This window comes from Rhinatrema bivittatum, chromosome 8 (assembly GCF_901001135.1).
Source record: "Rhinatrema bivittatum chromosome 8, aRhiBiv1.1, whole genome shotgun sequence".
Taxonomy (NCBI): domain Eukaryota; kingdom Metazoa; phylum Chordata; class Amphibia; order Gymnophiona; family Rhinatrematidae; genus Rhinatrema; species Rhinatrema bivittatum.
The window spans coordinates 148,936,176-148,957,607 of NC_042622.1; the positions used below are offsets into that span (position 1 = coordinate 148,936,176).

General features: G+C 46.3%; 1 protein-coding gene across 7 annotated transcripts in view; it reads left to right on the forward strand.

Moving 5' to 3' along the window:
- The window catches only part of DPF2 (double PHD fingers 2), a 161,689-nt gene that overhangs the window by 69,542 nt on the left and 70,715 nt on the right, over positions 1-21,432 (forward strand). For 3 of the 7 annotated variants that reach the window (XM_029614674.1, XM_029614676.1, XM_029614680.1), the window contains exons 7-8: positions 10,201-10,254; positions 19,783-19,920. In XM_029614674.1, coding sequence (XP_029470534.1) covers positions 10,201-10,254; positions 19,783-19,920 — 192 coding nt within the window. Of the gene's footprint in view, positions 1-10,200; positions 10,255-12,369; positions 12,412-19,782; positions 19,921-21,432 lie in introns of all 7 variants that reach the window. The other 4 variants (XM_029614675.1, XM_029614678.1, XM_029614677.1 and 1 more) reach the window with 2 other exon arrangements.

A 21,432-nucleotide genomic window follows, 5' to 3' on the forward strand; every position in this document is an offset into this window, starting at 1 on the left:
TGCCACCGACCAGTCCAGTACTCATCTCTGATTCCTGGAAGGAGATGATCCCCTGAAGATGGAGGTGTCCTCTGGGCTTGGGCTAACATGGCCGGTTCCATTGGTTCCCATACTGCTGGCCGGGGACCAAGCGCCATGGGGCCTGTTGCCTGTCAATGACAGTGATGACGATGCCCCTTATAACCCCTAGGGGTATGATAACTTGGATACTTCCATCACAGAGGCATTAGATGGTCTTCTTTTGGATCCATTCCTCGGTGCTCCCAGGGAAGGATCGGAGGGCAATGGATGCTTTTGGGAGAGAGGTCTTTCAAGGAGCTATGCTTATTTCCTGCATAGCACCCTATTAGCTCTATATGGGCCAGTATATGTGGAACATTCTGAAGCAAGTCTAGGAAGTAGCTAAGCAGGTGCCTCAGCAGCAGCAGGATATGCTCTAGTTAGTTGCAGGTGCATAAGGGCCTGGAGTGTGGGAAATGTGGTGTCTGGTTGACCTACAATGTTTTCAAAACAGCATCAAAAGTCTCTGCAGCAGGGATTGGTGTTCATAGACTTACCTTGCTGAGTACCTTGAACCTCCAGCTGAAGGTGCAGGAATGGCTTGCAGACATGCAAAGCACAGAAGAGAACCTCTTTGGAGATGAGGTGAAGGACGCTGTGGCCCAAATTCGGAACCACCATGCAACACTCCAGCAACTCTGCTGACATCCAAGAAGCCTTCGAGGTTGGGAGGATGGAAGACTTTCTTCTACAAAAGAAAATAGTATCCTCCTCCACCAAGACTCCTTGCAGCTGAAGATGGAGATGTCCTCTGGGCTTGGGCTACCATGGCCGGTTCCAAGGGTTCCCATACTGCTGGCCGGGGACCAAGCACCATGGGGCCCGTTGCCTGTCAATGACAATGATGACGTTGCCCCTAGGCAACAGAGAGCCCCAAAGTCCAAGCCAGTGCCTCTTTCAACTCCGGGGATGGGGTTTTGAATGGATTGCAGGAAACATAGCCACTGCTGCTGTACCCCTAGCAAAGGATCTTCCACTTGGGGGCAGGCTGTGGTTTTACGTCCATGTAACCTAGGACCAGTGGGTCCTTGCCATCGTGCACAATGGCTACAAATTAAATCTATTGAGTGGCCTGCCAAATTGCCACTGGATAGATTGGGCCTTGAACAAGTTTCTGAGAGGAAAAGGTCAAGATGGTTTTCCTGGGTACCATAATCCCTTTCTTGCAAAAAGGGGACTGACTATGCTCTCTCTGTCTGAAGGACATGTACACCCATATTGAGCTTTTTCACAATCATTAGAAGTATCTCTAATTTGTGGTGGTAATCAGCACTTCCAGTATCACATACTGCCATTTGGTCTAGCGTCTGCTCTGTGTCTTCACAAAATGCCTAGCCATGGTGGCAGTGGCACAATTATGCAAGCTGGGAACCCATATTTTCCCTCTTTGTGGATGATTGACTGGTCAAGAGCACCATCGGAGCCTTCCTGCCTAGGGTGGTGTTGGACTTCTGTTTTAAACATTCCATCGTCTTGCCAAAGTTCTTTCCCAGGCCTTATTTGCACCAAGGCGAACAAGCCCTGCAGAGTTTGGACTACAAAAGAGCCTTAGCCTTCTTTCTGTGTGCTTTCAGAGATCGTCTGTCTGACAGAATTATCCTGAAAGAGACAGACAACCAAGTTGCATTGTGGTATGTCAACAAGCAGGGAGACATGGGCTCATATCTCTTGCATTGGGAAGTGGTTCAGATCTAGTCATGGGCTCATTCCCACGGGATGGTGCTCAGGGCCATGTATCTGGTCGGCGTGGAGAATGTATTAGTGGACAGACTGAGCTGCACCATCAGACCCCACGTATGGTCTCTGGATCAGGATGTGACAAATCGTATCTTCCGCCTCTGGGGGAGCCCAGACAGGGATCTATTCGCAGCACCTTGGAACAGGAAGTTTCCTCAGTTTTGCTTCCTGTACAAGACTCATAGAGGCCAGCTTCAGATGCCTTCACCCTGCATTGGGGCGAATATCTTCTGTATGCATATTCTCCAGCTGCACTAATAGCAAAGACTTTGAAGTTTTGTGAGGACAGGAGGACTATGATTCTCAAAGTCCCTCATTTGCCAAGACAAGTCTGGTTTCCACTCCTGCGGGAGATGTCCATCAAGAAACAGATCAGTCTGGGGACTTCCCCGGATCTCAGCACACAGAGTCTGGGCAAGTTGTGTCATCCCAACCTTCTGCCCTGCCACTTACAACCTAGATGTTGAGAGGATAACTCTTCAACTCCCTGATCTTTCAGAGGATGTGTCTTATGTCCTGGTGGCTTCCAGAAAGCCTTTCACCAGAAAGTCATATGGACTGAAGTGGAGAAGATTCTTCATGTGGTCTGAGCAAAAGGCCGTAGATTTTTTTCGCCTGCCTGACGCACAGATTGCTTGATTACATTCTACACCTTTCAGAAGCTGGACTTAAAACAAACTCTGAGGGTTCACCTGAGTGCGATTGGTGCATATCAACACAGTGTAGAAGGTGAGGCCATCTCTGTAAAGCCTGTAATTGTATGGTTCATGCGAGGGCCTGTTTTAGTTGAAACCTCTCCTAAGGCCTCCTACTGTGTCTTGGGACCTCAATGTAGTGCTCGCCCAGCTGATGAAAGCTTCTTTTGAGGCGCTGCATTCCTGTGACCTGAAGTATCTGACCTAGCAGGTCATATTTTTGGTGGTGGTCACTTCAGCCCGCAGTGTCAAAGAGCTCCCAGACCTTAGTGACTTATCCACCTTATACTGTTTTTTCATGATAGGGTGATCTTGCGTATGCACCGTAACTTCCTGCCTAGGGTGGTGTTGGACTTCCGTGTTAAACATTCCATCGTCTTGCCAACGTTCTTTCCCAGGCCTTATTCGCACCAAGGCGAACAAGCCCTGTAGAGTTTGGACTACAAAAGAGCCTTAGCCTTCTTTCTGGGGCAGACAGAAGCCCATAGGCAGTCTAAAACAAGCTGGGTATCACTGTTGTCAAGCAGATGCTCTCCAGTTGACTAGTAGGCTACATCTCCTTCTGTTTTGCCCAGGCGGGATTGTAGCTTGGAGGTCATGTCAAGACTCACTCTATTAAAGCCATGGTAATGTCAGTGGCCCGCTTGCAAGCACTTTCCATGGAGGAGATCTATAGAGCTGCGACATGGAGTTCTCTTCACACATTCACATTGCATTATTGTTTGGATAGGTATGGCTGACATGACAGCAAGTTTGCCTAGTCTGTCTTTCAGAACTTGTTTGAAGTTTAGAACCCAACTCCATTTCTGCCTAGAGCCTGTTGTTTTAGTTCAGGCTGCTCCCTTTGTTACCAACAAAACTGGTTATTGTTGTGCCTATTGGCACTTGTTTTGGTGTTTTGTTGGTCCCCTTTTATGTTGGGGGGCAATATGTAGTTAGGGATTCCACCCATGTGTGAGGACTGCTATCCTGCTTGTCCTCAAAGTAGAGTTGCTTACCTGTAAACAGGTGTTCTCCGAGGACAGCAGGATGCCAGTCCTCATGAAACCTGACCCCCCTTCCCTGTGGTGTTGGGTTTCCACTTCGTGGGTTATTCCTGAATTCTATATTATGAGACTGAAGGGCCCTCGTGTGGATGCATGGTATAATGGCATGCTGATCATACTCAGTCTGAGTTAAAGTTTGAGAAACTGACACAGGTTTTCTGTGCCAGACTCCATTGGATGATGTCAACCATCCTGCTGTCCTCTGAGAATACCTGTTTACAGGTAAGCAACTCTTATCTATTTTACTTAATAATAGATCAGTGAATGTTTCATTAAAAGCTCCCAAATCATTCTATCAGGAGACTTCATTCTTCATGCAAATGAAACCTACAAACCTATGGAATCTAAATGCTTCACAGCTATGCAGGATCTTCCACTTAAGCAATGTATTACTTCACCCACACATAAATGTGGCCATATTGTAGATCTGCTCTTTGTTTCATAGAATGTTCATACCCCAGAGAATTGTCTTTGATACTTTCCATCTGCTTAGACCATTTTTTGGTCACCTTTTCTCGCTGGTATGATAACCCATACCAGTGCGACACATGGCATGGCTATGGGCAAGCAGTATAAGGGAAGATGTCCATGAGAAATTGGCAGACTTCCCTTGTTTGGGCGACTAGGTTTTTGGTGAAAAGCTGAAGGAGACAGTACACAAAGAAGAGCAGAATATTGCTGTCCAGTCCCTGTCTAATACTGGACACCAGCCAAATGCACAGAGATTTTTTTACTCCCAATATAAACCAACCTTTTCCCCAAAATGGACATACCTGCCAGTCCACCATCCCGCCCGGGGCTGCCTGGAGGTAGCCAGCTTTCTTCTGTGTTGCTAGATCCTTGTCCAGAAAGGAATGAGGTTCCAAGATATTTCATACAGCTGGACTCCCACAAATTGGGTGAATCCCATTCTTCTTCTAAGATACTCTAATCGTCCTTAGGGACTGTTGTTAGTGGAGCTGAGTCCAGTGTTTCTGTTTTTAAAAATGAAAAAAATTCACAAGGTTAAGTTGTTTAGTGTTTTAAGTTGCGATATTATTGTTAATGTTTAGTGGTTAATGTCCACAGTTTGCTTTTGAAGAAATAACTGGCTACTGGTGCCTGAGCAGAGCTATATGAGGGTGACATCGGTTCTCCGTCTCCACCTGCTGGTTGGAGTGCACACCCACTGGTGTGGACTTGCTTACCTTGCTTCGAGGAAAGGAAATTATCAGGTAAGTAATTTCACCATGCCTATGAATCTTGGTACACAAATTATCTGAAAAGGCTTTTGAACATGTTTCAGTACCATATCCCTTACAAAATCCGTATTGGTAGGTATCCAAAACATACTTTTCAGTTAATAAAAAAAAAAATCTGAAAATTACATTAGTACTCATTTTCTATTATCTGTTACAATTGGAAGATTTGATATCTGTTGTTAATTCAAAATATCCAGAGAAGATAATGACAAATTTTTCTGAACTGGACAAATTCTTGCTTTTTACATATTATCTGATAATAACCCTTCTTCTAAAGCTGTATTAACTGTATGTATCGGCATTTCATACATATCTGTTTTTAATTTAATAATTGAAAATGGGCAAGGATCAAGAGGACTAAACCTGGTCTTTAACTGTGAAATCATATTCCCCAGCATAATAGGTGTTAAAGGTCTAAATTCAGACCATTTCTCTCTCACATTAGTCAATAAGAGCTCTGAGGCAACAGTAGAATTATTCCCTAATGAAAGTCACAAATAATTAACCTTTTGTACAAATATTCAGCCAAACTTTAGAGATTACAAATTAATCTCTTAAATCAGATAAATCATGCATTTTATTTAGAGGATCATGTAAAGGTGAAGCAGCCTCAAAAGCTACCTTAGCAAGATGGATTAAGGAAACAATATCTTCAGTATGCATATTAAAGGGACAATAGGCTCTAGAAATTCAGAGCCCATTCCACAAAAGCTCAAGCTTCTTGGGCAGAAGCAATGGCTGTGCATCGTGTAGACATGTGTAAAGCTGTGAGGTGGTCTACTTTTTCTTTTTTCTTACAAAATATTATAGATTAGATGTTCTCACTAACGAAGACACTTTTATTTGGAACAAAGGTTATCAGAGCGAGTTTATCATCGTCTCACTCAGAATAACTTGGCTTTAGTACTTCCCAGTCGTTCTGAACTGGTGTAGCACAATGAGAAAGGATGGAGAAATTTATGCTTACCTGACAATTTCCTTTCCTTTAGTCCTTCTACACCAGTCCAGAAACTCGCCTGGGAAGGAAAAAATGTTATTGATGAGTAGATATTCATTAGTTATTGAGCACATAAAATTAAAATGTTTGGTGTTATAAAAGTTTTTATTTCAGAAACTTTGCAGAGACTCCTCATCTGAACTTATCTAATTGCCTTTGAAAATTTTTTTAACTACAAATGTTAATATAAGGCTCATTTTAAAGGTTCATAGACTACTATGTCAGGGGAATAATAACTTTAACTCCCCTCCACAACATGTAAATTGAGATGGTGTCACAGGAAAAGGTCATGTGATCTGCCTCTTATCAATTGGAAGGGGAGATAAACTCAATCATTCTGGACTGATGGTGTAGCAGGACTAAAGGAAAGGAAATGATCACTGATAATTTATCAGTTATGTATAAATTTCTCCTAAGCAGTGTAAAGTAGAGGTAATTTATCTTCCATCTTTTCATCTGCTCCCAGCTGTTAACTGAGCAAGGCTAGTAGCCAGTTAGCTGATATCTTATGTATGCTGCTTGCTGATTTTTGCGTTTTTGCCTGGGCAGCATTTTTATTTAACTTCAGTATATTTGGTTATATCTTTGCCCAGAGACAGAGTGTAGTGCTGAAAGCTGGGTAAGTAACCTCTGCCTTAACCCATGCCCTCACTGCAGATGAACGTGAGTTAGGAGCTCTCTGGGCCAGTGGCTTTGTATCCCTATGGTCAGCTGTTTCAGTTTTGCAGGTATTCCCCTAAGTCCCATGGAAAAAATAATCTGGTGGCAGGGTATCACTTCACTGAATTTCTAGGACTGTTTGACTCTGATAGTCCACTCATAGTTCAGTGGAGGCTTATAGCTTCTGAAAGGAGTGACTCTTCCGATATTTTTTATTATTGTATAAGGCCATACTGTCAATTTTATTGTGATTTTTATTATTTTTTTGGTTATTTTGTTTTCTTTTGTATTTTAATGATGTATACCGCTCTGACCAGATCTGGTTTCTGAATTACCGGTTTAAAAGAATTGAGGAAAAAAAATTGTCATGCCTGGCAGCCCTTCGTATAGGCAGGACAGAGCCAGTCTGGATGTAAATGTAGGTACCAGCAAGGACTGCAGAATTAGTCTCTCAGGGGACAATTTATTTTTTTTGTAACTAACATTTTTTATTGTGTAAAAATTGCATACAAACAGTTATACAAGTTATACAAACGAAAGTCCTAACTGACAGAACATATCCATGTATTTTAGGACCAGAAGACATTTATCCATAATTGAATAGCAATGTTCCACTAAACCAAGTCTCTCCCAGGCTACCCTTCCCCTCCCCCCGTGCTTAAGGGAGCCATAGAAGTGAAATTGCACTCATTAAGGAGCAGTATCTAATTAGTTTACCATCTTACCAACCACTGTACCCAAGTAGACCCATGCATATAATACTACACACTAGGGATTTTCTCTTTGATTCGGCAGCGACTACCGTCCAAGCCATTCATCCAGGGAGGACCAAATTTTATAAAATTTAGGTAGCTTGTCCCTGCGGATAGCTGTTACTTTTTTCATGTATCCAACTGTTTGCACTCTGGTTAATAACTGGCTTCTAGTAGGAATCTGGTCACTTTTCCAGTTTGCTGCAACCAGCAGTCTGGCTGAAACTTTTAAAATAAGGGGACACATTTTAAATAGTTCATGTAACTTCAAAGTTGTATCCATGCACTTTGTAGCTTAATTTTGAAGGATAGTTCCTCTTCATCCAGTCAGCCGAGTCCAGATGCATGGGTTTATGCAGATGGAGAAAGTGATTAACAGGCTTGCTGGTGTCACCCTATATAGGCTTCCAAGCTGATCTCAGCCTGCCAGTATTCTTCTGCCTACAGAAGATGGTAGAAGCATCCCATGCTGTGTGCTCAGGCCTGGTTAGGCCGGTGAAGGCAATAGAAATTGGGATGGGCAGCTCCTGAGGTTATAGTCTTGTACTTTCCACCTCAGTTGAGCACAGCCAGTGCACCAGGGGCTTCCAGTTATTTGAATAAGGTCTTCCTTCCTCCCCCCCTCCATTTTTCTCTCTCCTCTTTCGTAGTCTCTTGTCCTCCTTTAAAAAGAAAAAAATAAAATAAGGCTTCCCTTGCCATCTTTTCTTCCCTTCTTCTGAGCCTTTTGGCTTTGCTTGTTTTCTGCTTGTTAAAGCGGTTTAAAAATGAAAGGAAAGACTCACTGGGTTAGAAACTGGTTGAGCAGGAGAAGACAAAGGACAGTGATAAATGGAGTTCACTCTGAGAGAAGGACGTTACCAGTGATGAGCCAAAGGGATTGGATCTTGGACTGGTTCTCTTCAACATTTTTGTGAGTGACATTGTGAAGGATTATCTGGAAAGGTTTGTCTTTTTGTTAATACCAAAACAAGGAAGACAGCCAGGAAGGTATGGAAAACATGAGAAGGGATCTAGGGTCTGGCAGCTAACGTTTAAGGCTAAAATATGCATTTAGGCTAATTATAAAGATACTGGACTTCATGCACAAGACGGAGATAATTCAAAAAATCCGAGTGGGAAAAAAATGCACTGAGGATGCAAAATCCCACTGGAGAAGTACAGTATAAGGGTAAAATTCTTCGAACCATGAAAGAACGAGAAGATCTGGGGATGATCATATCTGATGATTTTAAGTTGACCAAACAATTGGATAAGGCAACAATGAAAGCCAGAAAGATACTTGAGTGCATAGAGAGAGGAATGGTCAGCAGAAAACGAGGTGATACTGCCCCTATATAAGTCCCTGGTGAGACCTCATTTGGAATATTATGCACACTTTTGGAGACCACATTTCAAAAGGATATAAAACCGGTTGGATTCGATCCAGTGGATGGCTATTAAAATAATCAATGCTCTTTATTTGAAAGCACATCGGGTTAATCTTAAAGACCTAAACATGTATAGCCTGAAGGAAAGGTGGGATAGTGGAGATTCGATAGAGATATTTAAACACCTTTAAGATTTAATGCAGAGGAGGTGGACCTCTTTGAAGGGGAAGGAGGCTCTGGGATAAGGGTGAAAGGGGATAGTCTCAAGAGTAATCTAAGGAGATACAGTATTTCTTTACAAAGAGGGTAGTGGAAGCATGGAATGCCCATAAAGCTGGGGGAGACAATGGGAGAATCTAAATTCAAGAAGGCTTGGCAGACAGAGGATTCCTGAGGGAGTGGTAGAGGTCGTAAAACTGATGGTGTGGATGGGCAAATTGGATAGGCTGTGATGGTCTCTTTTTCTGCTGTAATGTTTCTAAAAAAGCGGAAAGTAGAAAAACAGTTTGCCATTTGAGGGTGAATTGTAGGTTTTTTGGGGGTTTTTTTTTGGTGATTTGGTCTGCAGGGGAATGCAGGCTCAAGCAAGAGAAGTAGATATGGAAGCAGTGGCATCTCTTCAGGAGCACTGGAAGCTCAGTAGTTTGCAGAGAGTGTGGCTTGGGCCATCAGGCACTGAGAGGGAAAACTTCTTTAAATCTTGTGAGGAAGAAAAGGCAGTACGTGGAGTTGTCTGTGCTGGGAGTTAGGGGGACCCCTATATCTGGGTTGCCTGCAGGCCATTCCCACCAGCGTGCTTGCTGTCACGATGGGCATGGTGGCCACATTGGAACCACAAGAAGGGAGTAGCTCAGAGCAGGGGCCTCTTACACTGCTTCCAGTGATCTTGGATGCTGCAGTGATCTGGACCACAGCTACTTTGAGTGGTGTTCCAAAAGGAGAAGCTCCTTTATTTTTTCATGTGGAGATGTGATTCCTTCATCTTTCCGGGCCTTTATTTCCACAGAGTTGTGAAGTGTTTGCATTAGATTTTTTTAGTAGGGCTGATTGCAGCTCTGGGTTTCTCTTCTGTGGGAATGCCTACTGGGAATCCAGAGCAGAATAGAGGAGGATTGGGAAGGAAGGAAGTCCTGCAGTTTTGATTCTGTCACTTTTAGGCCTTAAAGATTTAAGGGTAAGTAGCAGGGAGGTAGAATTGGAAGAAGGGGAATGTTCCCCTGGGGAAGAGGATGTTTCATCTCTAGTTCAGTTGTTCCATGTAGAGGAACATTGTTTCATAACTCCCAGTCCTTAAGAATGCTGTGTAGGTCACTAGTAGTTTCAGAATTTTAAAGCATTTTGTTCTGTTTAGTGGTTCTAGAAATGGTGGAGCATCTTGGATAGCTCATTGTATTAAGGAAGTGATAGGGAAGGCTTACATATTCAAGGGAATGCAGGATATGTCTGTCCCACTTCTTGCTTTCTGTTTGTTCTCCCTTGGAAGCCCTCTGGTTTTTGCATAGGGGGTGATGGAAAGGTTTAGTGTATTAAAAAATATTTCTTAGCGTGTTACATTGAATACTGGCAGGCTGTGGTCAGCACGGAAGCCTGTATAGGGTGAATTTGGAAAGCCTGTTAATCTCTATCTCCATCTGTTTGTTAGGATGCATAGACCCATGCGTCTGGACTGGTCTGGCTGGACTCAGGAAATTATCAGGTAAGAATTAATTTCTCCTTTCCCTTTTAAAATCATCTACAAGGTTCACAGGCTAAAGTTACCCACAGAGTTTGCACCTGTAATTTGTGCAGGCAAAAACTGGTTGGAAAATAACTCACTTGGAATTGACAATTAAATCTCTGCACATTGCTTCCTTAATCCAACCTGTCTTGCCCCCGGAATGTCTCTCAGTCTGGCTCATAGTAAATGTGGGATTTATTTCTATATCATTTATTATGTAATGATTGTTTTTGTTTTATTGTAATCTTGCCTGTGTTTGTTTCTACTGCTCTGGGCAGTGTGGAAGATCAGATTACAAATTAAATTAGATTTGGAAGTTCATGTGTGCTTTTAGTCAGGCAAAGACGGACAGCTGTCAGCCAAGCCAGTTTCCCTGGGTAAATGGCTTTGAAGAATGTCACTGTTAACAGAGGTATGGTCTCTGGGAATGAAGGACCCTACTCGAACAACCTCCTGGTGGTTTCTGTTACGTGATGGAAACCCACAAGCTGTGTGGTGTGAACTCCTATGGTCTTTTACAAGATACAAGGCAGACTTTGCAGCTGTAGTGCTACAAAACTGTGGACCAGATGTGAACAACTAGTTCGATTGGTTAGTGCCCTTACAATCTGGCTGGCTGTCTCATGCATTTAGTGAAGCTTGTTTCTTGTGCTGATTGGTGAGCATGCCTTAAAAGACCAGCATGCTGCATTTGAGTGGGTCAGCTGCTTTCTCATTTGATTGAGTTTTTCCTCTTTGGAAGGTTCTTGCTAGTCAGACGTTCACCTTGCATACTCAACCTCTCTTGTACAAGGTGGTGCAGTAAGTTACCAATATCCTCTTATCTGTATATGGGAGAGATGTTGGCTTGTTGCCTTTTGATGCTGGGGGACCTCTGCTTCATTTTTTGCAAGAAAGATATCGACAGCATGAAGTCAGCCTGTGTATATATGCAAAATATGTGTGCATCACCGGGGCGGTATCCTGTGCAGTCTCAGGTTGCTGGTCCTGCTGACCTTCATTTGTCTGTGTGGTAATCTCCATATTACCTTAGTTCTAAAGCAGATTATTGGCCCTTCTTCCTCTAGTAAGCACGACAGGACAAACCCTGGCTGCAGCAACGGTGGCTGAGAGGAGGGAAACTTTCTGGCACGAGACAGTGCCCAAAATATTGCCACTCCATAAGGAGTGTTGGAAGCATCTCTTGCCTGCCAGACATGTAAAGATATCAAAAGTGTGCTGTAATCTGAATTTTAATATTGACCCCAATTCTTCCTGACTGACTGGCATCTGTGTACTGTTACAACAATCCTAGCTAGTCTTGCCTGTCTGTCTGGTATATGCTGGCCTCTTTTGATCTTACTCTTTGATCTCCTTTCTGTTTTATTCCAAAGTTTGTTGATTCTCTGATATTGCTCCCCCTTTCTTAAATAAAAGGTGTGAATCTTTTATAGATATGTCCCACAAACTGAAAAATGTACTCTCTCTTGGAGTCCCTTTGGAAACTGTTTCTGTGTGTAGTCATGCTGCAAAGTATCAGTGCGATGCCTGCATGGGTTTCTGAAGCTGTGCCCTTCAGCTGTCCATTTTGTATTTGTGCTTTACATGTATCACTGCAGCGCCTGCATGGGCTGTGATCTGCTCTTCAGCTGTCCATGCTATATTTGTGCTTTACATGCCTCGGTGTGATGTCTGCATGTAGGTGGAGGGGATTTTTTTTTTTTTTTTTATGAAGATCAGGATAGCAGCACCCCCAATTTACTTAGATTCTTAAAAGGTAGACATGGATCACAGGCATTTTCCTAAATTTTAAGCACCAAAAAGATTCAGGGGTGTTTAAATCTTACTGATTGAGTTTTTGACTTGCTAATTGAATTTTGGAAAGTTTGTTTGGTTAGCCCTGCTGCTTTAAAACCCCGGACCCTCTCTGTCCCTCTGTCTCTGTCCTTAACCAGTTCTGTGGTATTATTGTAGTCTCTGCTCAATAGATAGAATTAGACCTTGCTTTGCTGTTTCCTTCTGACTCACTCTGCTATCTGTTGCTTGCCATGCATGTGTGTGTGTGTAATCTGTTACTGTTTTATCTCTTCTCATTCTTTTTTTTCTGTATTTCAGATAGTAGCAAACAAAAGCATACCTCAAAACCTTCTGAACGAGGTAGTCCAACCTCTCTGCTTTCTTCTTTTATTTTTCCTCCCTCCTCCTCTTGCTCCTCTCTTCCCCTTAATCCAGTGCAGTGGCTCCCAAACTTGCCCTGGAGGACTCAGACCTGTCAGGTTCTCAGGATAATCCACAGTGAATATGGATGTGAGAGATTTGTATGCATTGCATTCAGATTTCTCTCATGCATATTTGTTGTGGCTCTCCTGAAAACCCAGTGGCTGGGGGTCCTCTGGAATGGTTTTGGGAGCCACTACTCCAGTGTGTTCATTTAAAAAATCTGTGGAACTTGGTCGGTGGAGGAGGGTTCAGAGACACCACTGGTTTATCCAAAGATATAATATCTCCTATTAAATATATTACATTTGCTTGTACAGGGTGCTAGGATGATGGGCTGTTTTGTTTGTGTATGGGCGAGGATGGTGGGGCAACAATTTTCTACTGCACTGTGGTAGAGGGAGGGAACATTTCTGCTGCCCAGCAGGACATCTTTGGCTGGGTGGGGGAGGTAGGAGAAGACTTTAATATCCGTAAGTATGGAATTCTTGGGCGACTGTAAGTTAATTGGTGCCATGCCTGGTTCCTGTTTTGATATTAGAAGTGTTATCTATCCCTAAGGCTGTTAGCTGGTACAAGGGATAGATAAACAGGGAGTAACATAATGCCTCCATATCGATTCACGGTGCAACTGTATTTTAAATATTGTGTTTGGTTCTGGTCGCCCCCTCTCAAAAAGGATATAGCAGACAGAAAAGCTACAGAATAGGGCAACAAAAATGGTAAAAGGGATGAAACAGTTCCCTTATGAAGAAAGGCTAAATAGGTTAGGTTGGAGAAGAGATGATTGAGAAGGGGTTATGATAGAACTTTATAAAATCATGAGTGGTACAAGGAGGAGTTATTTACTCCTTCAAACAATAACAGGACTAGGCATTATTCCATGAAACTTAACTAGTAGCAGGTGAAAATCAAATTTTAAGAAGTATTTTTTTCAGTCAGTGCACAATTGAGCTATGGAAGTTGTTACCAGAGAATCTGGTTAAGGCATATAATGTTGCTGAGTTTAATAAAAAGGTTTCCCTGTACGTACCAGGATCAGTCCAGGACACCTGGGTTGTGACTCCGCACCAGTAGATGGAGACAGACTAAAACTTGTGGGCGGAGCATATATGCCCCTGTGCCAGTCACAGCCCCTCAGTCTTACTCTGTCTCCAGTAGGTGGTGCAGGTCTGGTCACAGCCCTGTCGGGCCTGATTCTGTGTGGTTAGTCAGGTTCGCTTTTGTGGTTGATTTTATTAGGCCTAACTTGGTTTTTTTCTTCAAATTGGGTTTTATTTAATCTTGTTTAATTCTAGTCCCAGTTGCCCTGCCTCCCTGGGGAGTTGAGAGGTCCTGAGGGGACTATCCTCCCCAGGTTGAGGCCGCTGCTAGGGTTGAGGACCCGGCTGGACTAGTAGCAGCGTCAGGGGTGACACCGGGGAGCCCGGTTCACTCACCCCTGCAGGACATAGGGCTTTTCAGCACCTGGGACAGCGTTTTTTCTTATTTAAAAAAAAAGAAAAAAAAAAAAAAGTGTTTTTACTTTTGTTTTCAGTCGGCTCTCCGTTCCTTGGCGTTGCACTCCGTTCCGCTCGAGGGGGGGCATCTTCGGCAGGGGGGAGGTCGCCGATTTTCGCCGTGTTGAATTTTTGTGTTTATTCGGCGTCCCTCAGTGCTTTTCGGCGCGTCTTTGGTTTCCCGCGGTTTTTTGCAAGGCTGCGCGGCTTGCAGTGCAGGGCCTGCGACTCGGCGCGCGCGCGTCTCTCCCGGGACGGGCTTTGCTCGGCCTGCGTCCCGGGAGACGAGGGATCGTCGGCGGCTCCTCGGGGGGCCCGTTCCCGGGTCGCGCGATCGCCGTCGCAAGGGGGGGGTCCCCCTGATAGGCCTCCTGACCCGTTCCTGGTCAGCGCGGGAATGGCGGCCATTTTGTCTACCGGCCGGGTAGCTTCGCGGGAAACGGTGGGGGCCTCGGTTTTACCTCCTACGCTTTCCCCGCAGCAGGGTGCAGCGGTGGAGGTCCCTTCAGAGGGGCCCCAGTCCCGGGGGCATTCGGAAAGCAACGCAACGGATTCGGGCAAGTTTTCTGAAGATTTGGCGCTTTTGCTGCGCCGTTATAAGCACAGCAAGCGCAGACGGGGGGACGCCTCGCGTTCAAGGGTCCACCGGTCCCCGCCGCAGAAGAAGATGGCAAGGAGGGTGGCGAAGACCACCCAGAGAGCGGCCTGGGGCAAACGGCTTCCCCGAGGGGTGCCGCAGAACTCTGATTCCGAAGATACCTCCGGGGCGGACACAGAGGCCTCCGAGGAGCCCCTGCCTGGGGCCGGGACGGCAGCAGCAGATGGCTCGGCGCAGCCCAGTACAGGTAAAGGAGCGCAGGCCGTCGACGGGGATGACCCCAAGGTGGTGCGTCTGTTCCGCAGAGAGGAACTGTCGCCACTCATTCCGGCCATTCTCCAGGAGCTGGGGATTGAGGCTCCTCCGGTGGTGGTCCGCCAGGAGGCAAATATGGATCCTGTTCTGATTGGGTTCACAGGGCCGGCGGTCGTTTTTCATTTTTTCGTCCACGGATATCCTCTTCAAGGAATGGGATACTCCGGAGTTAGGTCTGAAGGTCAGCAAGGCCATGGACAAACTTTACCCTTTGCCGGAGGACGCGCTAGAGCTCCTCCGACTCCCAAAGGTGGATTCGGCAGTGTCAGCTGTCACGAAGAGGTCTACCATCCCGGTCACGGGAGCGACAGCCCTCCGGGATATTCAAGACCGTACGTTGGAGGTTCAACTCAAAATATTTTTGAGGTTTCTGCCCTAGGGGTGCGTGCCGCCAGTTGCACAAATTTTGCTATGCGTGCTAGTCTGCGCTGGGCTCAAGTCCTGCAGGCGAATGCGGGTCTCTCTTCAGAGGAGGCTTCCCAAGCTGACAGATTGGAGGCGGCCATTGCCTATGGCGCGGATGCATTCCATGATCTTTTGCGCACCTCAGCTAGGTCCATGGTGGCAGCGGTGTCGGCACGTCGTCTCCTTTGGCTGCGCAATTGGGCAGCGTATGGCTCTTCCAAGGCTCACCTCGGGGCTTTGCCTTTTAAGGGGACATTGCTGTTCGGCAAGGAATTGGACGATTTGATGGTTTACCTGGGGGAGAACCGAGCGTTTAAGCTGCCGGAGGATAGGACCCGGTCGAGATCTTCCTTTTCAGGCAGAGCCCGGTTCAGGGGGCCCAGGAAGTCTAGGCCACAAAGATCCTCTGGACCCTAGGCCGTCTTCCTCTCGGTACACCCAGTGGCAGCAGTCCTTTCGGGGCAAACGTTTTGGCCGGCAAGGAGGGGCCCCGTCGGGTGAGGGGTCCAAGCCTTCGCAATGAAGTTCGGCCGGCCCATCCCTCGTCGCGTCCTCGGCACGCTGTTCCAAACGTGGGGACGCGTCTATCCTTATTCCTCGAGGAATGGGCCAGCGTGACATCGGATCAATGGGTCCTCGACGTGATAAAACATGGCTACGAGTTAGATTTGGCTCGCATCCCAACGGACAAATTCCTGGTCTCACCCTGCAAGGATCCCAAGAAGAAGGCGGCGGTGCTAGATACCATCCAAAGACTAGAAAGACTGGGAGCCATCTCGCCGGTTCCGGCCGCTCAGTACGGCAAGGGCCGGTACTCCATTTACTTCTTAGTCCCCAAGAAAGACGGCACTTTCCGCCCAATTCTGGATCTGAAAGGAGTCAACAGATGCCTTCGAGTCCCTCACTTCAAAATGGAGACCATTCGGTCAGTGATCGCGTCAGTGCGTCCCGGCGAATTCCTGGCGTCCCTAGATCTCACAGAAGCATACCTTCATGTGGAAATTCAACCAGCGTTTCAGCGGTTTCTGAGGTTTGGCATTCTGGGCAGGCACTTCCAGTTCCGGGCGCTTCCGTTCGGCCTGGCGACAGCGCCTCGGACATTCACGAAAGTGATGGTGGTCGTGGCGGCGCAGTTGCGGCGGGAAGGCCTGCTGGTTCACCCTTACCTCGACGATTGGCTGAGCCGGGCGAAGTCTCAGAGTCTGTGTCGGCAGGCGGTGGCCAGGGTGTTACAGCTCTTGCAGTCCCTGGGCTGGGTGGTCAACTTCAACAAGAGTTATCTCGAACCCTCTCAGTCCTTGGAATATCTTGGAGCCCTGTTCGACACGTAGCGAGGCAGTGTGATTCTCTCGCAGGACCGGATATGCAAACTGCAGTCTCAGGTGCTACGTTTTTTGTCGCTACACCGGCCACGAGTCTGCGATTACCTGACGGTTCTGGGGTCTATGGCATCCAAGCTGGCGTTAGTCCCTTGGGCGTTCGCTCATCTATGGCCGCTGCAGTCCTCATTGCTTTCCCGCTGGAAACCGGTTTCCGAGGATTTCTATCTACCTCTACCTCTCGAGGGGCAGGCGCGATCCAGCCTGAGCTGGAAGTCGGTTCAGGGTCTGTGGTCAGAGTCGCAGACCCGGTGGTCTATCAACCGGCTGGAGACCAGAGCGGTCCGTCTGGCGCTGCAAGCTTTTCTACCCCTCGTGCGCGGACAGGCGGTCCGGGTATGGTCGGACAACGCTACCACCGTGGCTTACATCAATCGCCAGGGAGGGACAAGAAGTCCTCTAGTGGCGGAGGAGGCGCGGCTCTTGATGCTCTGGGCAGAACGGCATCTCAGCCATCTCGTGGCTTCCCACATAGTGGGAATCGACAACGTCCAGGCGGATTTTCTCAGTCGTCACCGCTTGGATCCCGGAGAGTGGGAGTTGGCGGACGAGGCGTTTCTCTTCATTCGCCGGACTTGGGGAATGCCCCACATGGATCTGATGGCCACCTGGCACGACGCGAAGGCTCCGCGATTTTACAGTCGACGTCGCGAAAGGGGAGCAGAAGGAGTCGACGCGTTGGTGCTTCCCTGGCCGGTGGATGTGCTTCTCTATGTGTTCCCACCGTGGCCCATGATCGGAAAGATCCTACGGCGCATAGAATTGCATCCATCCAATGTGATCATGGTGGCGCCGGAGTGGCCACGCCGTCCGTGGTTTGCGGACCTGGTCCAGCTGTCAGTGGCCGCACCCCTTCGTCTACAGGGATTCCCGGGGTTCCTTCGTCAGGGCCCCGTCTGTTTGGAGGATGTGGCTCACTTTTGTCTCGCAGCATGGTTTTTGAGAGGTATCGGTTGAAGAGAAAAGGCTACTCGGATGCGGTCGTTGCTACGTTGCTGAGATCCAGAAAACAGTCTACGTCCCTAGCTTATGTTCGGGTCTGGGTAGTTTTTGAGGAATGGTGCATGGAGTGGGGCCTAGACCCCACTTCCGCTTCTATTCCCGATATTCTGGTTTTTTTTTCCAGGCGGGGCTCGCCGAAGGTTTAGCGTGTAATTCCCTTCGGGTTCAAGTGGCGGCGCTTGGCTGTTTGCGTGGTAAGGTCCGGGGGATCTCTCTGGCTCTCCACCCGGATATCTCCCGCTTTCTTAGGGGGGCTAAGCACCTCCGTCCTCCGTTGCGGCCCCCTTGCCCGTCTTGGAACCTCAACTGGGTACTCTCAGCCTTATGCTCAGTGCCGTTTTGAGCCCCTGAAACGTTCTACGCTCAAGGATTTCACCTTGAAGACCGTATTCCTAGTGGCGATTGCATCGGCCCGTCGTGTTTTCAGAATTACAGGCGTTGTCCTGTAGGGAGACCTTCTTGCGCATCTCCGATTCGGGGGTCTCCTTGCGGACGGTTACCTCCTTCCTTCCTAAGGTCGTGTCGTCGTTCCATTTGAATCAGTCAATTGAACTTCCCGCTTTCTCGGTTGCGGAGTCTTCGGACCCGAAAACAAAAGACTTGAGAAAACTAGATGTGCGGAGGTCCCGGCTTCGCTATCTGGAGGTTACTAATCCGTTTCGGGTGACGGATCATCTGTTTGTGTTAACTTCGGGTCCAAAGAAAGGTGCTGCGGCGTCCCGCACGACAATTGCCCCTTGGCTCAAGGAAGCCATTGGTTCTGCGTACATTCTGCGCGGAAAATCGCCGCCGGTGGGTCTTCGGGCTCATTCGACACGCTTTGCAGGGCGGCTACCTGGAAGTCGTTGCATACCTTCATTAAACATTGCCGGTTGGATGTTCAGGCTACTGAAGCTGGGGGTTTTGGAGAGAGGGTACTCCGAGCGGGACTCTCTGCTTCCCACCCTCGGTAAGTTAGCTCTGGTACATCCCAGGTGTCCTGGACTGATCCTAGTACGTACAGGGAAAGGAAAATTAGTTTCTTACCTGATAATTTTCGTTCCTGTAGTACCAAGGATCAGTCCAGGATCCCGCCCGCAGTGTTGCGTTATAGTAACGGAGAGTCCGCTCATTATTGTGTTTTTCAGTACGCTGATCCATTCGCTCTCCCGGTTGGGGAGTCTGGTTCCTGTAGGGGTGTTGGTTTTCTTTTCCCTACCAAGTTGTATGGTTAGCTATGGTTGCCTTTTGGCTTTTGTCTACTTTGACATTACGTATGACTGAGGGGCTGTGACTGGCACAGGGGCATATATGCTCCGCCCACAAGTTTTAGTCTGTCTCCATCTACTGGTGCGGAGTCACAACCCAGGTGTCCTGGACTGATCCTTGGTACTACAGGAACGAAAATTATCAGGTAAGAAACTAATTTTCCTTTGGGCAAGTTTCTGGAGGACAAGTCCATTACAATCATTAACCAGTGTCTCCACATTTTACTTCTGGGAGTCAGCAATGTTTAATCTCATTCCATTTTATGGTTTTCCGATACACTGATGAAGTTCTATGTTGCACAAGTCAAGCTTTGAAAATTAAAGCTGGGCAGATCGTGAATGAGGACCAGACTGAAGAGTCCTGCCAGTGACCTATGGATAGAGTTGGGGATGTTATTGCTTTAACACACAATGTGAAGAAAATACAGACTCTGGAAGAGAATTTGGGACTTACTGTTGTACACTTACGCACAGGAAGTGAAACTGCCTCCTCTGCATGTGGTCATGTACTGTAAATGAGAAGGCAGCATTTTCTCCTCGATGTGAAGTCATTTTCTGCATATGGGGAGATGGGACTTCCTGTGCTGTGTTCATGGATATATATATATATGTGAATTTCTATTTTTGCTTAGACTAGACTAGTGAAAAGAGAACAGATAATCCTAGGGAGATGACTTGCTTTAGTCCCATAGATCTGTGTGAATCCCCGCAAATTGGGACTGTGATCTACTTCAACTCTATCTTCCTTAGCTTGCAGTAAATGAAGAAAATATTTTATATGCACATGTTAGTTTAATCTTTTGTATTCTACTACTGGGATTTAAGGGTTTATATTTGTTTGTTTTTTTTATCCCTTTTCCACACAGTCTGTGGAAAGCGTTACAAGAACAGGCCCGGCCTCAGCTACCATTATGCTCACTCTCACCTGGCTGAGGAAGAGGGAGAGGACAAGGAGGATTCTCACTCTCCCATATCTGTCTCGCATCGATCTGAGGAGCAGAAGTGTAAGTTGACTCCTGGCCCCCTCTTTCACAGCAGGAGGAATCTGCGCCTTGGATGCCTTCCTAGTCACTACAAGCCCTGCCAACTTCTGGAGTGACAGTTGTTATAGGGGTCCTGTAGCTTCATTGCCAGACTAATAGCTGTGGCACTGATAACTTGCCTAGCTGGTAACAGAATGTGGAATTATAATGTGGTATTTTCCTAGAGTGTAGTCAGATGGTCTTAGGACCAGTGGGTTATATGCTCCCCTGCTAGCAGATGGAGTCAGGTTTCAAAGCTGACATCACCCTAGATACACCCCTGCAGTGACCTCAGCCCTTCAATATCTCTCCGGCTCCTAGCAGATGTGGACATGCTTTCCCTATGGGGATCATTGTACCCTTTGGAACAGGGGTCAGGAACCTTTTTGGCTGAGAGAGCCATAAACGCCACATATTTTAAAATGTAATTCCATGAGAGCCATACAATATGTTTAAAACTAAATACAAGTAAATGTGTGCATTTTATGTAAGATCACACTTTTAAAGTACAATAAGTCTCTGAAAATATTACACCAGGCCTTAAGACACCAATACATCTCCTATTAGGAAAACGGACCAAGTCAGGCTGCTATAGAGTCCTACACAGAAACTACACGCCAGCAGAAAACCTCACCTGAATCACGTGCTGTCCCTCACCTAACATAGAATAAAGAGACCAAAACGCATAACAAGAAGCATGCAGACAAAAACTGAATTGGAAACTGCAACAAGCCAGAGTCTCTGTATGCAGTGTAACAAAGGAAAAAAGAAACATCACACATCCTTATAAAACAAATCAAGAAATATAAAATCATCAGCAGTAAAACTGTACTAACAAAAAGAACATATTTCGAAACAGCTGATGAGTGGAATATCCAATAATTAAAAACTCATATAAAACATTTCCAGATACCAACAAAATATTTCAAAATAGCAGACACAAAGATCCAGTAATGAAAAATAATAAGGATACAAAAATTTTTTTGCTCTGCATACCTGGGAATGTTTGATATCCAGGTGTCCTGAGATTGTTCTGAATTAGCAGGAGGTGGGGTGGTTTGCTTGGAACTTTCTCCTCTCTCAGTCACATACCAGCGCTCTCTCTCACACTGGCTCTCAATGACACACCTATACACACATGCTCTGTCACTCACATATACAAATGTTTTTTCTCTCTCACTTATATAGGCTCTTAATTACACATTTACACACATGCTGTCTATCTTTTCACGCTTACACACAGGCTTTCAATCACATAAATACATGCTGTCTTTTTCTCTCACACACAGACTCTCATTCACATGCTTACAAACATGTCCTCTCTTTCTCTCATTTACACACAGGCTCTCAATCACATACTCACATGCTCCCTCACCTAAATCAGCTCTCAATCACACACAGACACACATGGTCTCTCTCTCTCATTTAAACACAGGCTCTCAATCACATACTCACATGCTCCCTCACCTAAATCAGCTCTCAATCACACAGACA